Genomic DNA, 27,897 nt, shown 5'->3' with positions numbered 1-27,897 from the left:
AAATATGTAAGCTCTATTACTCTCCTTTTACCTCTTCAACACATTAACCCTCCAGGATCCCCACACCAGGGGTGTGGAATTTATTAAAATATCTACTTGTCCACGGGACAGGCTGCTTCTCAAATCTACTTGTCCTGTAAAAAGATCTACTTGTCCCTTTGGTGCCATGTAGTGTGGCGCCAAATTATGGCAGCAATCTCATTATGTAAGAGCTCACATAATAGCCTCTCTGATTATGCCAGGTCTACTACCATAATAGGGCTTGAATACTTGCAGTTTCAATCCCTACTGTAGCAATTTCCTTATTTTTCCACCTTTCTGCAGATCTGCATACTGGGGCTGGAGGAAGCAGTAAGCAATAGTTCCAGGGCTGGAATGCCTTTGAGTCTGCAAACCTACTAACCTGCATGTTTTAAAGATTTTCACCAGCTTCTCTCTAATATTTTCCCATAATAAGAAAGGTTGGACATTTACTCCTGACAATGGCAGAATTAGAACTTCTTCCAGGGTTGGGAAGAAAGTGGCTGGAGGGAAAATGAACTTGCAAATGCTCAATAGATTTTCACATGAGAAAATCTACACATGCGTATTTACCCATGCTAAAATACAGTTCACAAATATTTTATAGGGGTACGACATATACCATGGGTGCACTTTTGTGACTTTAAGAATTTGGGGCCACATGTAGGTAGGTTCAGATTTGCGACCCGCAAATTGCGAGTCGCAAATCCGAATGTAGGATGGTGTCCCTGACACCATCTGTGATTCGCAAGGGCTTCGCAAATGCACACCTCATGAATAATCATGAGGTGGGTCGCAATTTGCGACCCCCTTGCGAATGGCGGCCTCACAGGGATGGTGGCCTGCTGGAGACAGCAGACCACCATGCCTGTGACTGCTTTTCAATAAAGCAGTTTTTTTTTTTTTTTTTTGTAATGCAGCCCGTTTTCCTTAAAGAAAAACGAGATGCATTACAAAAATGAAACGTTTTTGTTTCATTTTTTCAGAGCAGGCAGGGGTCCGCAGGACCACTGCCTGCTCTGAAAAAATGTTTACAGTGACATTCACAATGGGGAAGGGGTCCCAGGGGGACCCCTTCCCTTTTATGAAAGTGTTAGCACCCATTTGAAATGGGTGCAAACTGCGATTGGTTTGCGTTCGCAAAACAATCCTACATTGCACTACGAGTCGCAATTAGGAAGGGAACACCCCTTCCTAATTGCGAGTCGCAAACCTGTTTTGCGATTCGGTAACCAGGTTACCGAACCGCAAAACTGGGTTTGTGCATCGCAATGTGCTTTTTGCACGTCGCAAACAGCGAAAGTCGCTGTTTGCGACATGCAAAAAGCTACCTACATGTGGGTCTTGGTCCCTAATTAGGTCAGGTGTTAACAAAGACATTTTGTTTTTATTAAACTTCTATTTCTCTCTCTTTTGGCTGGCTTTACTGTGAGTGATCGCATTCTTCTCTTCCACAAGGAGCATATTGGCACACAAAGTAGTTTTGTTCGGTGTCAGGAACAACAGTGGCAATCAGTGACGTAACGAAACTGGAGGGTGCCCCTTTGCAAAGAACATGGAGGAGCCCCCTCTCCAGACTCACTCAGGGCAGGTGCTGTGCTGAAGGGGCCCCCTGGAGGGCGGCTGCGGTACTTTGTTATGCCACTGGTGGCAACGTGTGCTTTTAGAGTTCAAAACGTTTTGGTTTTTTTTGCCAGTGTTTATTACAATGTTGAGGGCCTGGTAGCTCCACAACAATAAAGTGTTACAAAAGCCATGTCAAAACTAGACACGCATTGATGAAACTAAAAGACTTATAAAAATATGTCAGATCAGTTGGCTTTGTCAGTGTTTGTTTATTTTCATGCTTCCCATAATCGTGTTGAAAAGGGTTACACTGATTTTCCATTAGAAATATTTTTGGGAAATACTAGCATGCATCAAAACATTTTACTAAATGACACTTCATTTGCATCTAATCAGAGAGCATTCTGGGAGCATTATACTTAGCCTCATAGCCTAAACTTTTCAAACATGTGTATACACGTTTTTTGTTTTTTTTGTACTGGAACCAACGTCCGTAGTGAAGTGTGACCTTAAAATATTTATTTACAGCACTCACCCTAATAATGAAGGTTTTCAAATAATGAACCATAAATACAAGTTCGAACAGCATTATCTTTTGGAAACACATTACCTCAACTGCAGAGAGTTCCACTCTCTGTAAACAGGCAGCCAAAGGGTTTGTGCTGCAGAGGGTTGGGCCTACTTGTCCCAAGGACAAAGTGAACATGAAAACTTGTTGCCCTTGACCCCAAACAAGATGTCCCGGGCGTCGGGCGATAGGAATTCCACATCCCTGCCACACTTTTTGAAAGCAGCTCTGCTTCCCTGCGTTGGCATGTTGTCTGATGCTGACGTTCTGTCGATCTTGGGCCAGCTGTACTTTCTGCTCAGTTGATGCACTGTCCAGACCTAGATCACTTTCTCTGCTTTTACCAGGGTGACATTGTTTTGACTGCTGCATCAACACCTTGATTTGCTGCGCAGCATTGATTAGTGCCGCTGGTTAAGGTTCCCTCTGTCTCTTGCTGAGTGGCATTTGTCGCTGTCTTTCTTCTCTGTGAGTGTCGACTCACCAGCATCAGCTGCCCTTGGAGACCCTGGTGTCACATGATCAGAACACCCATACACAGCTAGGTGGTCCCTGAGAGCTCCATGTTTTCCAATTCCTAAAAATGCCTCAGTTTGCTTTGTTCTACCTGACGTTTACTAAAGAGCAGGCTGGATATGGAGCTCAGCATCTCCCAGCTGTCACCATCTTGTCCCACCAGAAGTCTCCCTGCCATGCGTGTTTGAAGTGATATCGTTTGTTTTGCAAGTTTAGATGCAAAGGCAAAAGTAAGGTGATTTTTTGCCTAGTGGTTTCATTATTTTAAGATGAACTTATTTGAGTGCTAGTCTTAGAACATTTCTAATTTGTATTACTCCAGATTTCAGTTCAGGGGTTGCTTTATTTTCAATACTTGTGCAGTTTAGTTCGCAATAGTTAGAATTATTTCCTAAGTAAGACACTCCTCAATGGTCCTTATTGTTTCCTTTTTTTCTTTCATTTTACAGAGTTTGTGGATGCACTTAGATGTTTGCAATGAGCACTGTGGCTGGAATGCCTCAGTGTTTTGGATACAGATGCATAGGACTCCGTAGTAATCGTATTTATCAAAGACGAACGTCATGAGCATGGTAATCCCATTGCGGATTGATACTACAGAAACGTCATATTCAGAAATGGCAGCAGGATCAGAGTGAGTTGTTTTCCATATTTGTATATGTGTGTATAACGTTTTGTACAGCTATGCTGGTTTTAATTGCTCTGTTTGCTACTTGCCCTTACTATTTTGATTTTATTTAAGGGAATAATCTTTAATTCAATTTATAATTCTGAAACAAAATATCATCTGTAAATTAAAAGCTGTAAATTATTGATAACTCTACTCACCTAATGGTCCTGGTGAAATGCCACTGGAATCCCAGAGGCCACTGTTGTGGCAATTGACTTGCAGTTAATTTGGTTCTGTTTGTAGCTACAATCCCTGAACACTACTCTCTACACTTTCTTCTATTTTTCAGCCTTGAAATTCCGTCAGAAACGGATACTCTGCTTTGCCAGTCAGCATCAAATGTGTAGCTTGCATTTCCCAGATATTTTGTTAGAGACGTGTATTTTCTATATTAAATTTTTCTTAGAATACCATGCTGTCATATTCGTAAAGAGTCTCTCATGCGAGAAAGCAAAATCTGAGAGCCATTTACATGTATTCAGTGGCTCCCTTTTTCACCAAGGGTTATTAAATTTGCCAGGACGTGATTGAAAACTTGAGAGGGGGTTTGGCTTCAATGGGGTAATGTTCAGAACAGCCCGTTTCGAAACTTTTTCTGGTTCCGACCCTAAAAGGAAGTCTAGTGTGGCTGCTAGCTTAACCGGTGTGTTTTCTGAAATGAGTTTCCATCCTCCCCAGAAAATGGGAACACCCATCAAGACATTCCAGCTGATCCTGCCAGCCTCCAATGGTATGATGTTGAAATCTTCAAGATTCAAGAAAGCAAGACACTGCCAGCGTTGACTCTGCATCGAAGAAATGGGAGCAGGGGATTCCTTCACATTTGTTTCAGAGATGTAGAACATTAAGAGGACTTCTATTGACATACACGCTTCTGAGGATATCAACGCTGAGCTGGTCATCACTCTGATTTGAGAAAAACACCTCTTTTTCATCTTTGTAAGGAGATCAAAAAGCAAGGGCACCTACTCCTAAAAGAATCCCCACAAAGAGGAAATGTAAGCCTTGTGTGCAGCGAATACTCATAAGGAGGTACTCTCCAACTCTTTGAGAATTGCTCACGAGACAAGCATACCACAAGAGAGCACATGTCGTTACCACTACAAAGAAATGCCTTACTCCCAAACCAGGCACAGTTTCTGAATCTTTATCGCTACCTTTCCGACCACTACTTTGTGTGCTGGTAATCTGACACATGCACCTCAAGTTCCACACCACCCAGCTTATGAAATGTAAATTATAACTAATTAGACACTTCTCATGTCACCAGTGATGTCAACTTTCAGAACTGTGTATTTGCGTTCTCTTAATGGATAAACAATAACTATAAAACCGTCTTAAGCTCAGTTCCAACAAGAGGGAAATTCTGTTACTTGGAGCCAATATTTCTACTTGGTAGAACAGCTGGTGGCCCAATGAGCTGGGAAACTGTCAACTGTATGTGAAATCCGTCTACAATTTGGGTGCAATTTTCGATGATTCACTTTTCTTTTTCCCCTCTTATTTCTAAAGTCATATCTCATTGATTCCTACTCCTTATAAAGGCTTTGAGAGGCGCTTGATGTTTTGCTCTGAAATTTAGCGACTGAGAACGTTGACCCGGCATGTTGCAAGCGTTCGTGCCGGGTGGACACAGAGCCCTAGATGCTGTGGGGGTTTCGCAAGGAGCCAACAACGCTGTAGGTGTCACAGGAGGTCGCGTGGCGTATGGTGAGCGACCCCTTGTTAAATAAATAAGAAAGGAGCTGGAGGGCTTGAGGACCCGGAGAAGTGCCGGGAAAAGAGCAGTGGTGCTGCGGTGCCACGGGGGCCACGAGCACGGAGCCTCACAGAAGGGGTGCGGTGCGATGTGGTACAGTGCTGCACTCTCCAGGCTCCATTAGGCTTGCACCAGTTGGAATCCTGGGGTGCTAAATAAGCCACAGCCACAAAGAGACTGACACTGTAAGACCCGGGCACCCCCTCCTGCCCCCCGGCAGTCACCGGTGCATGGTACTTTGAGGAATCCATTAGGCTTGCAGGCTGCCAGGGAAACCCTAAAAGCTACTTTGAGATCCACCTGTAGTACCAACTCACCAAGGAAAGATTACTCATTTTATAAAACAATAAATCCAATGACATCTAAAACTCGGGTAACTGCAGTAGACATGGCATTGGACCAACAAGAGGAAACTAATGCCCCATTGGACCCTATAATGGGGCTAAACTTAATGTGGAACCGCCAATATCAGGAGACACAGGAGATTCGTGGAAGGCTTTGCTATCAACTATGGATGTGATGTCCGCAGCCATCCAATTTCAATCAGATAAACAAAACACCCTGACAGACTTACTCAGTATTTTGGCAGTCCATATTATGAGCATTGATAAGATAAGAAGCTTTAAGCGTTGAATGATCTGATAAAGAGGGCTCAGACCCACTCATACACTCAGCAGGTGACATGCCAGTGCGCCACTGTAGGCGACAGTTCACAAAGGGCCACAGAAATTTGAAATGACATCTTGAAAGAGGTAAAAGCCCAGACACTTAGAACACAAGACCACTCTCGCTGTAGCGGAGAGATGGCCTATAAAAACCCTGTGAACAAGGAAAGTGCATACAACGTAGCGGATCTCCCACATGAAAGCAAAAATCCCACGGACAACCACTCTCCCGGTCAGGAAAGGATTTTGAGTAACATAGAGGGTAGGTTAGGTCTCAGCACACCAGAAATAGGCTGGGCCATGGGTGGGTCTGTGGGATCAGTCACTAACGATTTAACAGTGCAGGAAACCTCGCTCACGAAAGGGGAAAAGAAAAGACAAAGGAAAGCACGGAAAAGGGTAAAGGGGGTCCAGCAAAACAGCATATGGAAGTCTTTGCTAAACCCAACGACATGCAGAGCAAGGAATCAACAAGGATTGATAGTAGTAACAAGGTAGTAAGTAGGATAAAATCCAGACAGATGAGGGAAGTGCAGCAGGATAGCGAGGACAACCCCACGATTGAACCAAGTGCTCCCAGTAGTCAACTAAAACTGCAGCAACAGTCATTTGAAACCCCTTCTTCCTGCGGTGATCGGGGTACAAGCCCTTTGTATGGTGAGGTGGCTGTAGTCAAATCCCAGGAAGATGGAACTACTAATTGTCAGTGCCCAGGACAAGGCAATCAGAGGGATAATGCCAGGTTGGAAGCTGACAAACACAGAGAACATAACCCGAAATGTGCAAGTACTGAATATTATACATTCTCGCAAAACCAGTTTGCGGAAAACAATAAGCAGATCTTTATTAGAGATCACTACCCTTGGACAGATAATTGTACAAATAGTGCAGCACAAACAAGAATGCCAGGACTTCAGACATCGCACCACAAAGTGGCTTCAGAAGATAATAAATTACATTTAATCCCTTGCTATGATTCGAAAGGGGCATTTGACATTTTAAATAGAGGTACAGTATTAAAGCTAATAAACACAATTCAGTCCCTGGCTCATATCTCCACAACAGAATTGATGACTGTGGAGTTTACTCCACATCCGAACAACAAAGACAAAGAGGCAACATTAACATCTTGGGCCATGTCTGCCATAATTGACCACATTTTTGTACATCAAGACATGTTCAGCTTATGGGGCAACACACTACAAAAATTAGAACTGCTTCGATATCCCAACCCTTTGCTACTGGGAAAAAAAGAAGGGTGGATCGATTTTTAAAAGGAGCGGTTGGGGTAGGAATCTCCCCAAGTAGACTGGAACACCTAACAATTGTAAAGCACCAAAGTATGCTTCATCACGGAATGTACCAACAAGTCTTTACTGGAATGCCTTCGACTTTCAAACAAGTAGGAAGGCAAAACTTAAACGACAATAGCCGCAATTGGTCCTGACGGAAATCCAGTAACTGAAGACAGCTTCTACATATGCTCCTGGAACGCCCACGGTTTAAAAAATCTGGTTACCGACGTGGTGGCTCTGAGCTTCCTACAACAGTTCCATATACTAATGTTCCAGGAAACATGGTGCATGGAGCCGATTCAAATTTCTGTATATTTTGGGATGAATGTTTCTGCAAAACAACCTCAAAGATGCGTACATCCCTATAGTGGCTACACAACATACTGCTCTACGAATATCAACTGGGTCATCAAACTGATTGATTTGGGAATTGACTTGTTGCTACCAATAACGTTGGAACCCCAGATTTCATCTGGTTCTGACAGAACATTACTGTTGATCAATGTATATATTCATTAGAATAAAGCTAAAACTAGAGAAAATATGGAAATATTGATTAGTATTTTAAAAATGCAGCAGAGGCATTATAAGGATGCCCTTATTGTGTCTGGTGATTTTAACACAGATTTGAGTAAAGGCAGCACAAAACCCTTCAACAGAATACATCTGAATAAAAGGCTAGAAAATCTGTGTTTGTGTCACTTGACGTCCTTTCCAGGGGACGTGCTCTCTGCACCAGTAACTTTTAAGTGGCACAAAAAAAATCAAATATTGACTTCACATTAATAAGTGAAACCGCACTGCCACTGATCTCTGCATATAATATCCAAGAACACCCAGAGAGCGTCAACCTATTAAGATACGGCACGAATGAAATCGGCTTCCTTCTGCTAATATCATAATATTGCCCCTGTGACTTATGAAACAAAAAAACTGAAATGGAGAAGGCCGGTCCTCGAGAAAGTGATGGAAGAAGTGTATTGCTGTGTAGGGACCATTGAAAAGCTCAAAGAAAAACTAAGGAAACAGAAACAAGCAGAACAGAATCCAGGAGAACGGGGGAAGGCTTGGAAGCACTTGTGTGATTCTCTATTGAACAAATTCCCCATTAAAAAGCTTCCTCCAATTACGGCAATAGAGGTAAATAATAAAGTTAAAAGCGGTCCAGTAGAACAGCTGTGGTATAACGAAACACTGTGCAAATAAAAAAAAAAACGAGTCTCTTGCTAAACAAAAAAAGTAGCAAAGGATATTCACTGGGGAAGGAACAGCAATAATACAAGGCTTTTTGAACTAACAGCTAAATACAAGAAAAATAGCTGGATGGCAAAACAGAGATATTATGAAGATGTGTGGACCAAGCTCCTCATGCATAACAAACAGAAGAACAATAAAAAGTTCTGGCAATTGGTAATTGGGCTAAGCCACGTAAAAAAATCGACAAGCGAACACAGGTATAGACACAGCCACATGGGAAGTCCACGTATTAACAATGTATTCACTCCCAGAGCATCATGGGAAGGAGGAGTCCTCTCAGGCTGTAAAAGATTCAAGTAAGACAAACTTTGGCTTTAGAGTGAAGTTGAAAACAGACTTGTCTGACAATGAACAAGAACACACTCTAATGAATATAGATATTGAAAAGCTAACAGGCCTCATTAAGAAACTAAAATTGGAAGGGGCAGCCGGTCAGAACGGAATCCCGAACGCCCTTTTCAGAGGAGACATCACATTTTGGGCTTATGATCTGGCGCTGCTTTTTAATTACCTCCAGGGTACTACGCGGCTACCAGATGCATGGAAAGGCAGCATTTTCCACCTGATATATAAGACAGGAAATCCCACAGCCGCCTCTAATTATAAGCTAAATAGCCTTGATTGATGTGGAAGCCAAACTGTATTCAGCCTGTTTATAGCAACAACTATCGGAATGGATATATGAAAGACAACTAATACCACAAAGCCAGACAGGCTTCGGAGCTGGCATGGGAGCCTCAACCAACCTGGCAGGCCTGGCTCTGTTGGTTAATAAAGCCAGGCTCAAGAATAAACAGTTATTTGCGTGTTTTATTGATCTGAAGGCTGCTTTTGATTGCGTGCCAAGAACTCGGTTATGTGAAAAAATAAAAGGTTGGGGCATTCCCTGCAGCCTAATGAACACAAAGATGGACCTGTATTCGGGTACCTGGGCCCAAGTAAAAATTGGGGAGGGTGGCTGTGTCACCAACAGAATTCAAACAGCAAAAGGATTAAAACAAGGGTGTATACTAGCTCCAATGCTGTTTAATTTATACCTTGCAGACCTAGCCGATGCCCTAGTACCCGTAAATAGTCATCCGTCAGTTTTGGCCAGGGAAGGAATAGCCTGGCTACAGTATGCAGACAACATAGTTCTACTCAGTCAAACACCAGTCGGATTACAGCACAGCATTGATGCACTCAATACATACATAATAAAGCAAGGCCTGGAACTGAACTTGAGTAAAACTAAGGTTGTCCGTCTGGTTGATACGAAGTTTAAATCTTTTTCATGGTTCATCAGTGGAACACGGGTGGAGGTTACAAATATTTGGGATTCACCATGGACCATCTCTTGACCTTCAAACCACAGCTTGCTGTTGCTCAAGCAAAAGCCCACTCCTTGACCTATGGTTTTAAAGTACTAAAACAAAAACTGAGTTGCCCGTCATGCGATCATTTGCTTTCTGTTATGGCATCTTTCTGTTATCACTTCTGTGCCACTAAGACTACACATATCTATTATGAGAGAGCAACTTATTCAGTTGGACCGCATATGCTCATTTCCTTGCACATCAGCCCTGGACACTTGAACAGCCAGTGAAGACATTCCTAGAGCTAAGCAAACAAACCCCAACAACCTTGCAATGGTAACTGACAGCAGTCAATCTCGGAGTGGCAACCAAGGTACAGTTGGAGAGCAACCTAATCCACTTGACCTGCTGGACCAATCCGGACCAATCCGGACCAACTCTAATCTCATTGACCCAGGCATTAAGCGGAACTTAAAGGACCAACAACCCCACACATTGGTAACTAAGCACAGTAAATGCTTAAGTGGTACCCAAGGCCCCATAGCACAGAAGGAATAGGAATGGTCTCAACCTCTCCCTAAAAGAACAAGGAAAATACTGAAAAAAGCCCAAAATAAAGTAATCAAACAATGACAAAAAGTCTTACAACACCCTGCAGTACAATTCGAGGTTAATGCACTGCGTGACAGTCCGGCTATCCTGTACCCCATCTTCAAGGGCAGCCACGCCCCAAAGAGGGACACAGGCAACCAAGAATCAAACAAACCCTCAGTAAGCAGTTCACACCTTTCTGTGGGATCGGAAGCCCCTGCCAACTTCCTATTTGCCAAGAGGCTTCAGAAACCCCGTCAATGTCACAAATCCAACCCAGGGGCGCTCCACCTACCAATGCTCTGCGGGCATTCAATCATGTCGCAAACGCAGCCGATTGCCTACCCTCCAACAAAGGCCCAAACTAGGCTGGGCTTCAGGAACCCTGTCATCTCAGTTAGCATTTTTAGCAGTCGTGCAAAACACACTGGGGCCTTCGCTTCTGGTTAACTCCAATATTAGCCTCAACTGGCCTGTACAAGAGGCACTTGAGCCTTCCTCAGCATTGCAAATCCAGCTCAGGGGGTTTCTATCTAGAAATGCCCATTGCGAGCCAGACTTTGAAATGCTTTCCCGGCCTCTAACTGTGCCACAAATTCATCTTAGAGCCACTCACCCAACACAGGTTCAAACTAGGGCGGGCCCCGTGAACAACTCTCTGATCTCAACAGTTGTGGACAACACTCAGGTGCCTCCTTCTTTGTCCAATTTCTGCATTAACCAGGACTGACCTACGCAAGAAAAACCGCAGGGCTTTCACATTACTAATTTTGATAAGAGCAACAGCACTCGCACTGAGGTCAGAGGCAAACAAATTCCAAAGGGTCCACATGACACCTTAAATAGATCAAAAATGTTGAAGCTGTTAAAAAATTTCCCAGACTTATGTAATGTAACTTTGAAAGACATTCTAGGAGTTGAATTTAAAGCCTTGGTCAGCAGCAAGAGTGGAAGAGAATCAACAGTAAGCACGCTCAAATTCCCCTTAACAGTGGCTGAAAATTTGTCCAATAAACGGACCTTTGAAGAGTGGGGGATAGAGCTCACTAAACCAGTAGCCCTTAAATATTTACACCCACTGAGGCCCTCAGCTGAATAGTCAAGCCGCGTGCACACTCATTCAATATTCTTAAAGGGCCCAGAAACTCCCAACTCAACCTGTCTTAGAATAACTGTCAAATATCATGCTCTGACTCCAATCATAAAGGGCCAGCAAGAAGGAGAATAGCTTTAGAGACCATCAACACATCTAAACCAAGAAATGACTGGAGCTGTCTGCTACGCTGTCGAGCAACATGAAAAATCACTTCCAGCCTAAACATCGATCCATGCAATGTAAACCTCAAGAAGAAGCCAACTATAAACCAGAACGCCATATTGTTTATCCAGTCATCAGATCTCATTTGCTTTCAGGAAATATGGGCATTGGATCCTATCAATCCCGGGATGTCACGGACTGCACCATGCTCCCACATGATTGAACAATTTTGGTAGACCCTTAGGCGGTCTCTCAATTTATGCATCCTTGGGCGTAGATTTGAAGGTTAAACTGCTCAGAAGCCAAGATGATATGATTCGGTTAACAGTAGTGGAAGGTATGTGCATCAGCGCCCAGCCCCTTAAGATCCTGCTTTTTAATTTAAACTTCAATAGTTTTTGGTGTAAATCGCACAGTTTAGTTGCACCAATTCTGCAACCCTGTTGAATCTGTGTCCCAGTGGAAACACACCTATTAAAGTCACTGGATGTGGCAACTTCAATCAGCGCCACCTGGGTGCTGATTAACCACACCTGAGGGACCGAGCCGCACCACTAATCCACTTCTCTCTCCTCTCAACAACCATGGTCTCAAATGGATCCAGCACCACATGGAAAGCACCCCTTCGGTGCCAAATTTTCAGAAGTAATTCAAGGGAATAAACACCTTGGATTATGTATTAACCACACCAAAAATTCTAGACGGCCAGGCGAACTTGGACATCCTGACCCACTCTGAGAGTGATCATTTCCCTCTTGTTGCATCTTTAAATGTTGGCTCTGAAAAGTCTGAAAACCTCAGGACGGTTGCTGAAGAAAATAAGCACCTAATCAGAAGGATACAATGGGTCAGACGAACTTGCAGAAACTCAAAGTATGGGAATCCACCCGAGGTCCACACATTAAGACCATGAATAGAGAACTTCTTGTGGCCGAGTGGGTCCTAATCCTGAATGAAATCCACCAAGTGCTTGGAACAACCCTCCCTCCCACAGAGCAGCTGTCAACTTCTTACAGAAAATAAAAAAGCCACATATAACTGCCACCAAACGCAATGTACAGACACCAAAAAGCCTGCCAAAACGAGAGGGATTATACTGTTAAGAACTAAAAGCTCAACTGCGCAGAACTAAAAGCTCAACTGAGCATCATAAATAAACAGCACAAACAGATGGTATGGGCAGCAAAACATGAACAGTTTGAAACAAAATGAATGCAAGTACGCACACAGTTCGGCAAACCGGGGCAGGCCAAGCTATGGAGGTATCTTAAAAACAAAACAAGCCTGTCAACGTCCAGAAACAACGTCACCTCTGAACAGCAGTGGACTCTCCATGTACAAAATCTATATGAGTCAAAAACTTCCAATCAACACAGAAACAGTCGCTCCAAACACAAGAGACAAGAGACCAAAACCCAGCGGTTGTGATCACAAAAAATAGGGTCTCAAAAATCCTGAAGAAAACTAGAGAGAATGGAGCATACGGCCCAAATGGTATACTGTTGGAAGTTGGCTTTGTATATACAGGGAGTGCAGAATTATTAGGCAAATGAGTATTTTGACCACATCATCCTCTTTATGCATGTTGTCTTACTCCAAGCTGTATAGGCTCGAAAGCCTACTACCAATTAAGCATATTAGGTGATGTGCATCTCTGTAATGAGAAGGGGTGTGGTCTAATGACATCAACACCCCATATCAGGTGTGCATAATTATTAGGCAACTTCCTTTCCTTTGGCAAAATGGGTCAAAAGAAGGACTTGACAGGCTCAGAAAAGTCAAAAATAGTGAGATATCTTGCAGAGGGATGCAGCACTCTTAAAATTGCAAAGCTTCTGAAGCGTGATCATCGAACAATCAAGCGTTTCATTCAAAATAGTCAACAGGGTCGCAAGAAGCGTGTGGAAAAACCAAGGCGCAAAATAACTGCCCATGAACTGAGAAAAGTCAAGCGTGCAGCTGCCACGATGCCACTTGCCACCAGTTTGGCCATATTTCAGAGCTGCAACATCACTGGAGTGCCCAAAAGCACAAGGTGTGCAATACTCAGAGACATGGCCAAGGTAAGAAAGGCTGAAAGACGACCACCACTGAACAAGACACACAAGCTGAAACGTCAAGACTGGGCCAAGAAATATCTCAAGACTGATTTTTCTAAGGTTTTATGGACTGATGAAATGAGAGTGAGTCTTGATGGGCCAGATGGATGGGCCCGTGGCTGGATTGGTAAAGGGCAGAGAGCTCCAGTCCGACTCAGACGCCAGCAAGGTGGAGGTGGAGTACTGGTTTGGGCTGGTATGATCAAAGATGAGCTTGTGGGGCCTTTTCGGGTTGAGGATGGAGTCAAGCTCAACTCCCAGTCCTACTGCCAGTTCCTGGAAGACACCTTCTTCAAGCAGTGGTACAGGAAGAAGTCTGCATCCTTCAAGAAAAACATGATTTTCATGCAGGACAATGCTCCATCACACGCGTCCAAGTACTCCACAGCGTGGCTGGCAAGAAAGGGTATAAAAGAAGGAAATCTAATGACATGGCCTCCTTGTTCACCTGATCTGAACCCCATTGAGAACCTGTGGTCCATCATCAAATGTGAGATTTACAAGGAGGGAAAACAGTACACCTCTCTGAACAGTGTCTGGGAGGCTGTGGTTGCTGCTGCACACAATGTTGATGGTGAACAGATCAAAACACTGACAGAATCCATGGATGGCAGGCTTTTGAGTGTCCTTGCAAAGAAAGGTGGCTATATTGGTCACTGATTTGTTTTTGTTTTGTTTTTGAATGTCAGAAATGTATATTTGTGAATGTTGAGATGTTATATTGGTTTCACTGGTAATAATGAATAATTGAAATGGGTATATATTTTTTTTTGTTAAGTTGCCTAATAATTATGCACAGTAATAGTCACCTGCACACACAGATATCCCCCTAACATAGCTAAAACTAAAAACAAACTGAAAACTACTTCCAAAAATATTCAGCTTTGATATTGATGAGTTTTTTGGGTTCATTGAGAACATGGTTGTTGTTCAATAAAAAAATTAATCCTCAAAAATACAACTTGCCTAATAATTCTGCACTCCCTGTACTATCTCAAAGTGAGAGATAGTGTGCACAGAGTCGAAGAGTTCCCCTTAGAGGTTGATAGTGGCAAAAGTAGATAAAACTAATGCTCTATTTTGTGGTAGTGTGGTCGAGCAGTAGGCTTATCAGAGGGTAGTGTTAAGCATTTGTTGTACACACAGGCAATAAATGAGAACACATACTTGAAGACTTAACTCCAGGCCAATAGGTTTTTTATATAGAAAAATATTATTTTCTTAATTTAATTTAGAACCCCAAGATTCAGAATTTAGGTAAGTACATAAATTGTAAGGTACTACACACAGGTAAGTATGGAACTTTGAATTAAAACAGTAATTTACACAGTTTTGGCAGAAATGGCAATAAGCTATTTTAAAAGTGCACACAGTGCAAAAATCAACAGTTCTTGGGGAGGTAAGTATTGGTTAGTTTCTCAGGTAAGTAAAGCACTTACAAGTTCAGTCTCCTGGGCGTAGGCAGCCCACTGTTGGGAGTTCAAGTCAACCCCAAACACCCAGCACCAGCAACTCTGGTCCGGTCAGGTGCAGAGGTCAAAGTAGGGCCCAAATAGCATAGGTGCCTATGGTGAACAGGGGTGCTCCAGTTCCAGTCTGCTAGCAGGTAAGTACCTGTGTCCTCTGGGAGCAGACCAGGGGGGTTTTATAAAGCACAGGGGGTGTCCCAAACAGCCACACAAAATACACCCTCAGCGGCACAGGGGCGGCCAGGTGCAGTGTGCAAAGTAGGTGTTGGGTTGTAGATAGGAATCAGTGGAGGGACCTGGGGGGGGGGGTCACTCTGGTGATGCAGGCAGGGCACAGGGGGGCTCTTCTCGAACTAGCCACTGACTGGGCTAGGATGAGGGCCGCCTCCTGGTCACTCCTGCACCGGTAGTTGGTTCCTCTCGGTCCTGGGGGCTGCGGGTGCAGTGCTTCTTCCAGGCATCGGGTTCCTTTGTTACCGGGCAGTCGCAGTCAGGGGGAGCCTCTGGATCCTCTCTGCCGGCGTCACTGTGGGAGTGCAGGGAGGTCAACACAGGGTGTCCACGTCGTTGGAGTTGCCTGGGGGTCCTCTCTGCGGTGTTGGTTCTTCTGGACGCGAGTCGGGGGCGTCGGGTGCAGAGTGTGAAGACTTACACTTCCGCAGTGAGGATGGAGCCTCTTTAAAGATGGTTCCTTTGTTGCTGTTTTGGACAGAGACGCTGTCCTCTGGAGTTTCTTGGTCCTTTAGGGGCCGTTCAGTCCTCAGTTCTCAGAGGTCGCTGGTCCCGCTGGATGGTTCGCTGTACAGGTTCTCGGAGTCTGGAGAAAGGCCGGTAGGGCTGGGGCAAAGTCAGTTGTCGTCTCCCTCGTCTCTGCGGGTCTTTCAGGTCAGCAGTCCTTCTTGTTTCAGGTTGCAGCAATCTGATTTCCTGGGTTCAGGGTCGCCCCTAAATACTAAGTTTAGGGGTGTGTTTAGGTCTGGGGGGCAGTAGCCAATGGCTACTGTCCTTGAGGGTAGCTACACCCTCTTTGTGCCTCCTACCTGTGGGGAGATGGGCACATCTCTAATTGTATTGGGGGGAATCCTCCAAACCCAGATGGAGGATTTCCTAAGGCAGGGGTCTCTTCAGCTCAGGACACCCTGAGGGCTGTCTTGACTGATGGGTGACTCCTCCTTGTTTTACTCATTATCTCCTCCGGACTTGCCACCAAAAGTTGGGGCTGTGTCCGGAGGGGCGGGCATCTCCACTAGCTGGAGTGCCCAGGGGTGCTGTAACACCAGGTGGCACAGTTCCTGCAGAGGGAGGTGTGAAGCACCTCCACCCAGTGCAGGCTTTATTCCTGGCCACAGAGTGACAAAGGCACTCACCCCATGTGGCCAGAAACCAGTCTGGATGTGGCAGGCTGACAGAAACTGGTCAGCCTAACACTAGGAGTTGGACTGGTTTACAGGGGGCATCTCTAAGATGCCCTCTGTGTGCATTTTGCAATAAATCCCACACTGGCATCAGTGTGGAGTTATTGTGCTGAGATGTTTGATACCAAACTTCCCAGTATTCAGTGTAGCCATTATGGAACTGTGGAGTTTGTGTTTGACAAACTCCCAGACCATATACTCTTTATGGCTACCCTGCAATTGCAATATCGAAGAATTTGCTTAGACACTGTAGGGGTATAGTGCTCATGCAACTATGCCCTCACCTGTGGTATAGTGCACTCTGCCTTGGGGCTGTAAGGCCTGCTAGAGGGGTGCCTTACCTATGCCACAGGCAGTGGGTTGTAGGCATGGCACTCTGAGGGGAGTGCCATGTTGACTTAGTCATTTTCTCCCCACCAGCACACACAAGCTGTGAGGCAGTGTGCATGTCCTGAGTGAGGGGTCCCCAGGGTGGCATAATACATGCTGCAGCCCCTAGACACCTTCCCTGGCCACAGGGCCCTTGGTACCAGGGGCATGACGTACAAGGGACTTATCTGTGTGCCAGGGCTGTGCTGATTGTGGAGACAAAGGTACAGTTTTGTGAAAGAACACTGGTGCTGGGGCCTGGTTAGCAGATTCCCAACACACTTTAAATCATAACTAGCATCAACAAAAGGCAAAAGGTTAGGGGGTAAATATGCCAACAGAGGCATTTTCCTACATATACCTTCTAAGGACTTTGAGGAAGACCTAGATCTGTGGTCTGTCACTTTAACATCGCTCTGTCAATCCTGCCTAGCGACTACGCATGTCCTGGAGAGCTGGAGGGGCTCCATGCTGAACCCAATATACAAGAAGGGTGATGAGAACAATCTAACTAATTATTGCCTCATCGCCCTCCTGGATATTGAAGCCAAGGCTTATGCCTCAGTTCTACTGAAAGATCGGGAACTCTGGGCTGAAGTTAACAACATAATACCACTCAGTCAAACGTGATTTAGAGATAACTCCTCAACACTGGACAATGTAGTGGCCCTATCTTACGCAATCCACCTGGCAACTTGCAAGAAACAACTCCCACTCTTAGTCTGTTTTGTGGATTACTTATCCCCCTTCGACTTGGTTGACAGGAACAATCTGTGGAGAAAACACAGAGATTCGGGTGTTCCAAATGACCTGCTCCAGGCCATTATATCTCTATACACCTCTGCTTAGGACTGGGTTAAGTTTACACAGACAACGGTTAACTGAAAAAAACAGACAAATAATTGCCTAAAGCAAGGCTGCATGTTAGCGCCCATGCTATTTAACCTCTATATTGCAGCCATGGGTGCCGCCCTGAAACACACAAAGTTAGCGCCCAGGATTGGAAGCACCAAGGTTCCATTGTTTCAATATGTCAACGTCATTGTCCTTCTGGACCACACCAGAGTTGGCCTACAGAGGGCTATTAGCGCTTTGCATAAGTACAACCAAGACAAGAAAATGGTAACCAATGGTTCTAAGACCAAAGTATTAGAAAAAAAATAGTTTTACTTGGAGCCTGGGCCCACTAAGAATTGAAACAGCTGATAGTTACAACTCCCTAGGTCTTTGGGTTTCAACTAAAGGAGGAGCCTTAAAGCATGTTAAACAAATTGCAACCAAGGTGGAAGCAATTATAATTGGAATGTGCAAATAAATAGTGCCCTAGAAAGCCCTTCCACCAGTCCAATAAGGCGAGCTATAGCAGCAGTTCTCTTAACAACGGCCAGGTATGGTCACATTAAACCTATCCCTGCCAACTAGTTAACACCATGGAGAAGTAACAACTCAAGGCATTCAAACTCATTTTTTGGCTACTTACATACCTCTGGAGTTGCCTAATAAGGCTGGAATTTGGCCTGGAGACTGAAACATGGGCAGGCATGATGTCCTTCGTAAACTATTACTATAGGACCAGAAGGCCCCACCCCACGCCTTGAAAGCTGTTCTCCAGAGCATCTTTGCCCAAGGAGGGAATGCTTGATCGCTTTACTTTCAGCAGTCTATTGCCACCCTGCAAATCGTCCGGTCTGTACTGGACTGTTCGCAGCTCTCGTGTGCTGCCTTTAACCCTTTGGGTGCCCAGGATGAGGAGGTCTCGCCCTCGGCCACGGTCGCCGTGTGGCCTCGCTCCCCTTAGGGCAGATCAGCCTATTGTATTTAGGCCGATCTGCCCGCAGGGGGAGGCAGAAACCTCTAGACACCAGGGATCATTTTTTTTAATTGTTTATTTATTTTTTAGATGTGGGGAGCGATCCCTTAAGCAAGGGTCGCTCTGCTGGGGGGGCAGAATGGTTTTTAGGGGCCGATCGGCCTATTTTTATTAGACCAATACGCCCCAAGGGGGGCAGAAACCACTAGACACCTGGGATTTGTTGTTTACACAACAATTTCATGCAAGAGGAGTGACCCCTTAGGCAAGGGTCGCTCCCATGGGGGGCACATTTTTTTTAGGCCGTTTCTGCCCCCCCTTGCGGACAGATCGGCCTATTTTTCTTAGGCCAAGAAACCACTAGACACCAGGGATTTTGTTTTGTTGAGACAATTTTATGCAAAGAGAGCGACCCCTTAGGCAAGGGTCATCACCTGGGGGGGAGGGGGGGGGATTTATCTTAAGCCATTTCAGCCCCCCCTTGGGGGCAGGTTGGCCTATTTCTATTAGGCTGATCTGTCCCCAGGGTTGGCAGAAACCACTTAGGAACCAGGGATTGGTGTATGTGTGTGTGTTTTATTTGGGGTGGGGGGCCCTTGGGCAAGGGTCTCTCCCCATGGAGGCACATTACTGTTGGCCATTTCTGCTCCCCTTGGGGGCAGATCAGCCTATTTTTGTAAGGCTCATCTGCCCCCAAGGGAGGCAGAAAGCCCACCAGAGACTAGAGAAGATTTTTTTCAAAAAAAAGGGGGAGGGTATGGCCATACGCCAACCCAAATAAATGGGGACGAAGCTGTTATGCCCACCAGTGGGCAGATGGGGCAATTACTCCTGATCCACTCACCGGAGGGCCAAAAGCCTTCTAGATGCCAGGGAATTAAAAAATAATAATAATAAATAATGGGTTGGTGGCTACCAACCAGTATGGGCATGGTTATCCCCCCACCCCAACTGAAGGGGGTAATAGTCTTTCAGCTCTCTCCCCCCCCCCCCCCCCCCCCCCCCCCCACACACACACACACACACACTGAAGCATCTTATCCCACCGCAAGCAAGAGGACATTTAATTATTTTGGGTTTTGGTTTTACATTTGGACCATGAGAGCTTGTCTAACTCTCAAAATTGTCCTACCTGGAATGGTGAGGGCTGCATGTTGTGGACTTTGGGACACTGTCATCAGGGGTGTGGAATTTATTAAAATATCTACTTGTCCAGGGGACAGGTTGCTTCTCAAATCTACTTGTCCTGTAAAAAGATCTACTTGTCCCTTTGGTGCCATGTAGTGTGGCACCAAATTATGGCAGCAATCTCATTATGTAAGAGCTCTGATAATAGCCTCTCTGATTATGCCAGGGCTACTACCATAGTAGGGCTTGAATACTTGCAGTTTCAATCCCTACTGTAGCAATTTCCTTATTTTGCCACCTTTCTGCAGATCTGCATACTGGGGCTGGAGGAAGCAGTAAGCAATAGTTCCAGGGCTGGAATGCCTTTGAGTCTGCAAACCTACTAACCTGCATGTTTTAAAGATTTTCACCAGCTTCTCTCTAATATTTTCCCATAATAAGAAAGGTTGGACATTTACTCCTGACAATGGCAGAATTAGAACTTCTTCCAGGGTTGGGAAGAAAGTGGCTGGAGGGAAAATGAACTTGCAAATGCTCAATAGATTTTCACATGAGCAAATCTACACATGCGTATTTACCCATGCTAAAATACAGTTCACAAATATTTTATAGGGGTACGACATATACCATGGGTGCACTTTTGTGACTTTCTTTAAGAATTTGGGGCCACATGTAGGTAGGTTCAGATTTGCGACCTGCAAATTGCGAGTCGCAAATCCGAATGTAGGATGGTGTCCCTGACACCATCTGTGATTCGCAAGGGCTTCGCAAATGCCCACCTCATGAATAATCATGAGGTGGGTCGCAATTTGCGACCCCCTTGCGAATGGCGGCCCTCACAGGGCAGGTGGCCTGCTGGAGACAGCAGACCACCATGTCTGTGACTGCTTTTCAATAAAGCATTTTTTTTTTTTGTAATGCATCTCGTTTTCCTTTAAGGAAAACGGGCTGCATTACAAAAACGAAAAATGAAACGTTTTCGTTTCACTTTTTCAGAGCAGGCAGTGGTCCGGAGGACAACTGCCTGCTCTGAAAAAATGTTTACAGTGACATTCACAATGGGGAAGGGGTCCCATGGGGACCCCTTCCCTTTTGCGAAAGTGTTAGCACCCATTTGAAATGGGTGCAAACTGCGATTGGTTTGCTCCCGCATTCGCAAAACAATCCTACATTGCACTGCGAGTCGCAATTAGGAAGGGAACACCCCTTCCTAATTGCGAGTCGCAAACCCGTTTTGCGATTCGGTAACCAGGTTACCGAAACGCAAAACTGGGTTTGTGCATCGCAATGTGTTTTTTGCACGTCGCAAACAGCGAAAGTCGCTGTCTGCGACATGCAAAAAGCTACCTACATGTGGGTCTTGGTCCCTAATTAGGTCTGGTGTTAACAAAGACATTTTGTTTTTATTAAACTTCTATTTCTCTCTCTTTCGGATGGCTTTACTGTGAGTGATCGCATTCTGCTCTTCCACAAGGAGCATATTGGCACACAAAGTAGTTTTGTTCAGTGTCAGGAACTACAGTGGCAATCAGTGACATAACGAAACTGGAGGGTGCCCCTTTGCAAAGAACATGGAGGAGCCCCCTCTCCAGACTCACTCAGGGCAGGTGCTGTGCTGAAGGGGCCCCCTGGAGGGCGGCTGCGGGGCCTTTGTTATGCCACTGGTGGCAACGTGTGCTTTTAGAGTTCAAAAACGTTTTTTTTTTTTTTTGCCAGTGTTTGTTACAATGTTGAAGGCCTGGTAGCTCCCACAACAATAAAGTGTTACAAAAGCCATGTCAAAACAAGACACGCATTGATGAAACTAAAGGACTTATAAAAAGATGTCAGATCAGTTGGCTTTGTCAGTGTTTGTTTATTTTCATGCTTCCCATAATCGTGTTGAAAATGGTTACACTGATTTTCCATTAGAAATATTTTTGGGAAATACTAGCATGCATCAAAACATTTTACTAAATGACACTTCATTTGCATCTAATCAGAGAGCATTCTGGGAGCATTATACTTAGCCTCATAGCCTAAACTTTTCAAACATGTGTATACACTTTTTTTTTTTGTACTGGAACCAACGTCAGTAGTGAAGTGTGACCTTAAAACATTTATTTACAGCACTCACCCTAATAATGAAGGTTTTCAAATAATGAACCATAAATACAAGTTTGAACAGCATTACCTTTTGGAAACACATTACCTCAACTGCAGAGAGTTCCACTCTCTGTAAACAGGCAGCTAAAGGGTTTGTGCTGCAGAGGGTTGGGCCTACTTGTCCCAAGGACAAAGTAAACATAAAAACTTGTTGCCCTTGACCCCAAACAAGATGTCCCGGGCGTCGGGCGATAGGAATTCCACATCCCTGTGTCATGTAGAAAAATCTATGAGACCTAGACACATCTGAAAACGAAACATCTGGATGAGTCCAGGGTGGTGTATTTCACATGCACCCCTCACCATTTTCTTACCCATAATGCCCTGCAAACCCCCAACATTGCTTGTAATCACGCATTTTTCCACATCACATTTTTGTGATGGAACCTTCTGGAATCTGCAGGAATCTACAAAAATCCTACCACCCAGCATTGTTGCATCTATGCCGATAAAAATTCCACCCCACTTGTCAGCTTAAAAACGTTTTTTTTTTTTCAAACTCCCCTTTTGGACCAGCTTTGGGTCCTCCTAATTTTCAACATGTTTTTGGCTGTTGCCTGTCAGACACTTGGCCCACCTACACAAGTGAGGTATCATTTTTACCAGGAGACTGGGGGGAATGTTGGGTGGTAGGAAATGTGTGCCAGTGCGGTGATCCACCCAGAACAGTGGGAAAAATTTGATTTATTTAGCTAAATCTGAGGTTTGCTGATGATTCTGGGTAAGAAAACACTGTAGGATCAACGTAAGTCACACCTCCCTGGACTCCCTCGGTGTCTAGTTTTCAGAAATGTCTGGGTTCAGTAGTTTTCCCTAGATGGCTGTTGAGCCCAGGACCAAAAACTCAGTTGCCCCGGGCCCCTTCGCTAAAACAGGTTGTTTTGTATTTCATAATTCTGATGTGTCCACGTAGTGTTTTGGGGCATTTCCTGTCATGGGCAGTAGGCCTACCCACACAAGTGAGGTACCATTTTTATCGGGAAACTTGGGGGAATGCTGGGGGGGAAGGAAATTTGTGGCTCCTCTCCGATTCCAGAACTTTCTGTCACCGAAATGTGAGGAAAATGTGTGTTTTTTTTTTTTTAACCAAATTCTGAGGCTTGCTAAGGATTCAGGGTAACAGAACATGGGGAGAGCGCCACAAGTTACCCCATCCTGAGTTCCCCTAGGTGTCTAGTTTTCAGAAGTGTCCAGGTTTGCTGGGCTTTCCTAGGTGCCAGATAAGCTAGAGGCCAAAATCCACAGTTAGACACTTTCCAAAAAAACAGGTCAGTTTTCTTTGGGCGAATGTGATGTATCCACTTTGTGTTTTGGGGCATTTCCTGTTGCGGGCACTAGGCCTACCCACACAAGTGAGGTGCCATTTTTATTGGGAGACTTGGGGGAATACTGGGTGGAAGGAAATTTGGGGCTCTTCTCAGATTCCAGAACTTTCTGTCACCGAAATGTGTGGAAAAAGTGTTTTTTTGACAAATTTTGAGGTTTGCAAAGGATTCTGGGTAACAGAACCTGTTGAGAGCCCCACAAGTCACCCCCATCTTGGATTCCCCTAGGTGTCTAGTTTTCAAAAATGCACAGGTTTGGTAGGTTTCGCTACGTGTCGGCTGAGATAGAGGCCAAAATTCACAGCTAGGCACTTTGCAAAGTAATGTAAAAATGTGATGTGTCCATGTTGCATTTCCTGTTGTGGGCATTAGGCATACCCACACAAGTGAGGTACCATTATTATCGAGAGACGTGGGGGAACACAGAAAAGAAGAACAAGTGTTATTGCCCCTTGTCTTTCTCTACATTTTTTCCTTCCAAATGTAAGACAGTGTGTAAAAAAAAGACGATTATTTGAGAAATGCCCTGTAATTCACATGCTATTGTGGCGACCCTGGAATTCAGAGATGTGCAAATAACCACAGCTTTTCAACACCTTATCCCCATTTTGGAAGTATAAAGGTTTCCTTGATAACTATTTTTCACTCTTTATATTTCACCAAATGAATTGCTGTATACCCGGTATATGATGAAAACTCATTGCAAGGTGCAGCTCCTTTATTGGCTCTGGGTACCTAAGGATCTTCATGAACCTATAAAGCAATATATATATCCCGCAACCAGAAGAGTCCAGCAGACGTAACGAAATATTGCTTTTGAAAATCTGACGTCTCAGGAAAAGGTTACAGAGTAAAACGTGGAGAGAAATGGCTGTTTTTTTTTCATCTCAATTTCAATATTTTTTTGTTTCAGCTGTATTTTCTGTAGGAACACCTTGTAGGATCTACACAAATGACCCCTTGCTAAATTCAATTTTTTTTCTACTTTTCAGAAATGTTTAGCTGTCCGGGATCCACCATTGGTTTCACACCCATTTCTGTCACTAACTGGAAAGAGGCTAAAAGCCCCAAAAATTGTACAAATGGAGTATGTCCCAGTAAAATGCCAAAATTGTGTTGAAAAATGTGGTTTTCTGATTCAAGTCTGCCTGTTCCTGAAAGCTGGGAAGATGCTGATTTTAGCACTGCAAACCCTTTGTTGATGCCATTTTCAGGGTAAAAACCACAAGCCTTCTTCTGCAGCCCTTTTTTACAATTTTTTTTTTTTAAACGAAATTTTCGCTGTATTTTGGCTAATTTCTTGGTGTCCTCCAAGGGAAACCCACAGCCTCTGGGTACCTCTAGAATCCCTAGGATGTTGTAGAAAAAAAAAAGACGCAAATTTGGTTTGGGTAGCTGTAAGGAAATGCGTCCTTGGCATGGTTACCCCCTTACTTTTTGCCTTTTGCTGATGCCAAGTTATGATTGAAAGTGTGCTGAGACCCTGCTAACCAGGCCCTAGCATCAGTGTTCTTTCCCTAAACTGCACCTTTGCTTCAACAATTGGCAGAGTCCTGGCACTCAGATAAGCCCCTTGTAAATGGTACCCCTTGTACTAAGGGCCTGATGCCAGGGAAGGTCTCGAAGGGCTGCAGCATGTCTTATGCCTCCCTGGGGACCCCTCACTCAGCACATGCACACTGCCTCACAGCTTGTGTGTGCTGTTGGGGAGAAAATAACTAAGTCGACATGGCACTCCACTTAGAGTGCCATGCCATCCTCACACTGCCTGTGGCATAGGTAAGTCATCCCTCTAACAGGCCTTCAGCCCTACGGCAGGGTGCACTATACCACAGGTGAGGGCATATGAGCACTATGCCCCTACAGTGTCTAAGCAAAACCTTAGACCTTGTAAGTGCAGGCTAGCCATATGGTCTGTGAGTTTGTCCAACACGAACTCCACAGTTCCATAATGGCTACACTGAAATCTGTGAAGTTTGGTATCAAACTTCTCAGCACAATAAATGCACAATGATGTCAGTCGGGAATTTATTGTAAAATACACCCACAGGGCATCTTAGAGATGTCCCCTGTATACCAATCCGACTTCTAGTGTTAGGCTGACGAGTTTCTGCCAGCCTGCCACAACCAGCTGGCCACATGTGGAGAGTGATTTTGTCACTCTGTGGCCAGGAACAAAGCCTGTACTGGGTGGAGGTGCTTCTCACCTCCCCCTGCAGGAACTATAACACCTGGCGGTGAGCCTCAAAGGCTCACCCCTTTTGTTACAGCGCCACAGGGCATCCCAGCTAGTGGAGATGGCCGCCCCTCCAACCACTGCCCCCACTTTTGGCGGCAAGGCTGGAGGAGATAATTAAAAAAACAAGGAGGAATCGCCCACCAGTCCGGACAGCCCCTAAGGTGTCCTGAGTTGAGGTGACCCCGCCTTTAGAAATCCTCCCTTCTTAAATTTGGAAGATTCCCCCAATAGGATTAGGTATGTGCCCCCTCTCCTCAGGGAGGAGGCACAAAGAGGGTGAAGCCACCCTCCAGGACAGTAGCCATTGGCTACTGCCCCCCCCAGACCTAAACACACCCCTAAATTTAGTATTTAGGGGCACCCAAGAAACCAGGAAACCAGATTCCTACAACCTGAAACAAGAAGAAGGACTGCTGACCTGAAAGCCCGGCAAAGACAACGGAAGACAACTGCTTTGGCCCCAGCCCTACCGGCCTGTCTCCTGACTCGAACAGGGACCAGCGACCTCTGAAGCCTCAGAGGACTGCCCTGAACCCAAGGACCAAGAAACTCCTGTGAGTAGCGGCTCTGCTCAACAAACAGCAGGATTTAGTATTTAGGGGCGACCCTAAACTCAGCTCTTCAGATTCCTGACGACCTCAAGAAAGAAGGACTGCTGAGCTGAAAACCCTGCAGAGAAGAGAAGAAGACACCAACTGACTCGGTCCTAGCCCCACCGGCCCATCTCCTGCTTCAAAAAGCTACAAGAAAAGAAGCAACACATTCTGCAGGACCAGCGACCCCTGAAAAGCCTCCAGGGGACTGCCTGTATCACCCAGGACCAAGAAGCTCCTGTGGACAACGGACCTGCAAAAAAAGAAGACAAAGAAACCATCTTTAAAGGGAGTCTCACCTCACTCTAGAAGCGTTAATTCAACTACTCTGCACCCAACGCCCCTGTCCCATGTCCAGAGAAACCAACTAGCCAGAGAGGATCCCCAGGCGACTTCGACAACATGTCCACCCAGGGCTGACCTCTCTACACCTGCCTCCCCCCCTCCTACGTCACCTGCAGATGGAATCCCGAGGACCCCCCCTGACCGTGACTGCCCGGGATGAAGATATCCATCGCCTGGAGAAGCACAGCACCCACAGCCCCCAGGCCTGAGACAAACCGACCACCGGTGCAGCAACGACCAGCAGGCGGCCCTCACCGTTGCCCAGTCGGTGGCTTGCCCAAGAGGCCCCCCTGTGCCCTGCTTGCAGCGCCTAAGTGACCCCCGGGTCCCTCCATAGAGTTCTGTTGAGAACCCCGACGCCCTGTTTGCACACTGCACCCGGCTCCCTAGTGCCGCTGAGGGTGTGGTTTATGTGCCTACTTGGGGCCCCTCCAGTACTCCTCCAAACCCCCCCGGTCTGCTCTCCTACAACACAGGTACTTACCTGCAAGCAGACTGGAACCAGAGTACCCCCTTTCTCCATAGGGGCCCACATTATTTTGGCTTCTGTTTGACCTCTGCACCTGTGTTGGTGGTGCTGGGTGTTTGGGGTTATCTTGAACCCCCAGCGGTGGGCTACCTATGCCCCAGAGATTGAACCCATAAGTTTACTTACCTCAGAAACAGTACTTTACTTACCTCCCCCAGGAACTGTTGAAAATTGCAGGGTACACTTCTAAAATAGCGTTTTGCCATTTTAAAGAAAACTGTGTACATTGTTGATTCCATTAAAAGTTCTAAGTATTACGGTGTAAAGTACCTTTCATTTAATGTACTTACCTGCTAAATCAAACTTGTGGTTCTAGAAATAAATTAACAAAATAATATTTTTCTATACAAAAACCTATTGGCCTGGCGTTAAGTCATTGAGCGTGTGTTTTCACTTCTTGCTTGTGTGTGTACAACAAATGCTTCACACTACCCTCTGATAAGCCTAACTGCTTGACCAAACTACCACAAATAGAGCATTAGTAGTATCTATTAATGCCTCTGTCAAGGCTTGTGGGGAACCCCTGGACTCTGTGCATTCTATATCTCATTTTGATATAGAATATACAAAGCCAGCTTCCTAAATCCTCTAATCATAACCATACTAGTCTAACTCCAAGGTGCTATCTATGAAGAAAGCCTCTGGTTGGGGTACACAACAAAATTCAGCACGCATTCAGTGACCTCATGCCTACTCCAATTACCCTTTCTCATTTTCATTCCCTTCTGGGCACAGTGCCAGGCAGGTTTTCTGCCTGCTCTACACCATGGCATGATATTATTGCAGTGAAGTTGGTCTTGGACCTTATAAAATATGGTCATAGGTTCAGGTTTGTATTACAAATCCTCCACATATGCCACCACAGATCTCATCAACATCTGGGAATTTTGCATGTACTGACTATGCTTCAAAATAAAATAACAGTGAGGCACACACATGTAAATGACTATATATCCAATTCAATCCATTT

At 45.1% G+C, this 27,897-nt stretch overlaps 1 protein-coding gene across 5 annotated transcripts in view; it reads left to right on the top strand.

The window, feature by feature from the left end:
- The window catches only part of KMT2E (lysine methyltransferase 2E (inactive)), a 1,466,695-nt gene that overhangs the window by 209,123 nt on the left and 1,229,675 nt on the right, over positions 1-27,897 (top strand). For all 5 annotated transcript variants that reach the window (XR_011202375.1, XM_069229869.1, XM_069229870.1 and 2 more), the window contains one exon: positions 3,121-3,305. Coding sequence is in view for 4 of the 5 variants with exons in the window: in XM_069229869.1 (XP_069085970.1) it covers positions 3,235-3,305 (71 nt within the window). In the remaining variant the exon portion in view is untranslated. The remainder of the gene's footprint in view (positions 1-3,120; positions 3,306-27,897) is intronic.

The sequence above is a fragment of the Pleurodeles waltl genome, chromosome 4_1 (assembly GCF_031143425.1).
Source record: "Pleurodeles waltl isolate 20211129_DDA chromosome 4_1, aPleWal1.hap1.20221129, whole genome shotgun sequence".
In the NCBI taxonomy this organism is placed as follows: Eukaryota; Metazoa; Chordata; class Amphibia; order Caudata; family Salamandridae; genus Pleurodeles; species Pleurodeles waltl.
Note: the sequence above shows the minus strand (reverse complement) of the source record. Positions and strands in the feature narration are given on the sequence as shown.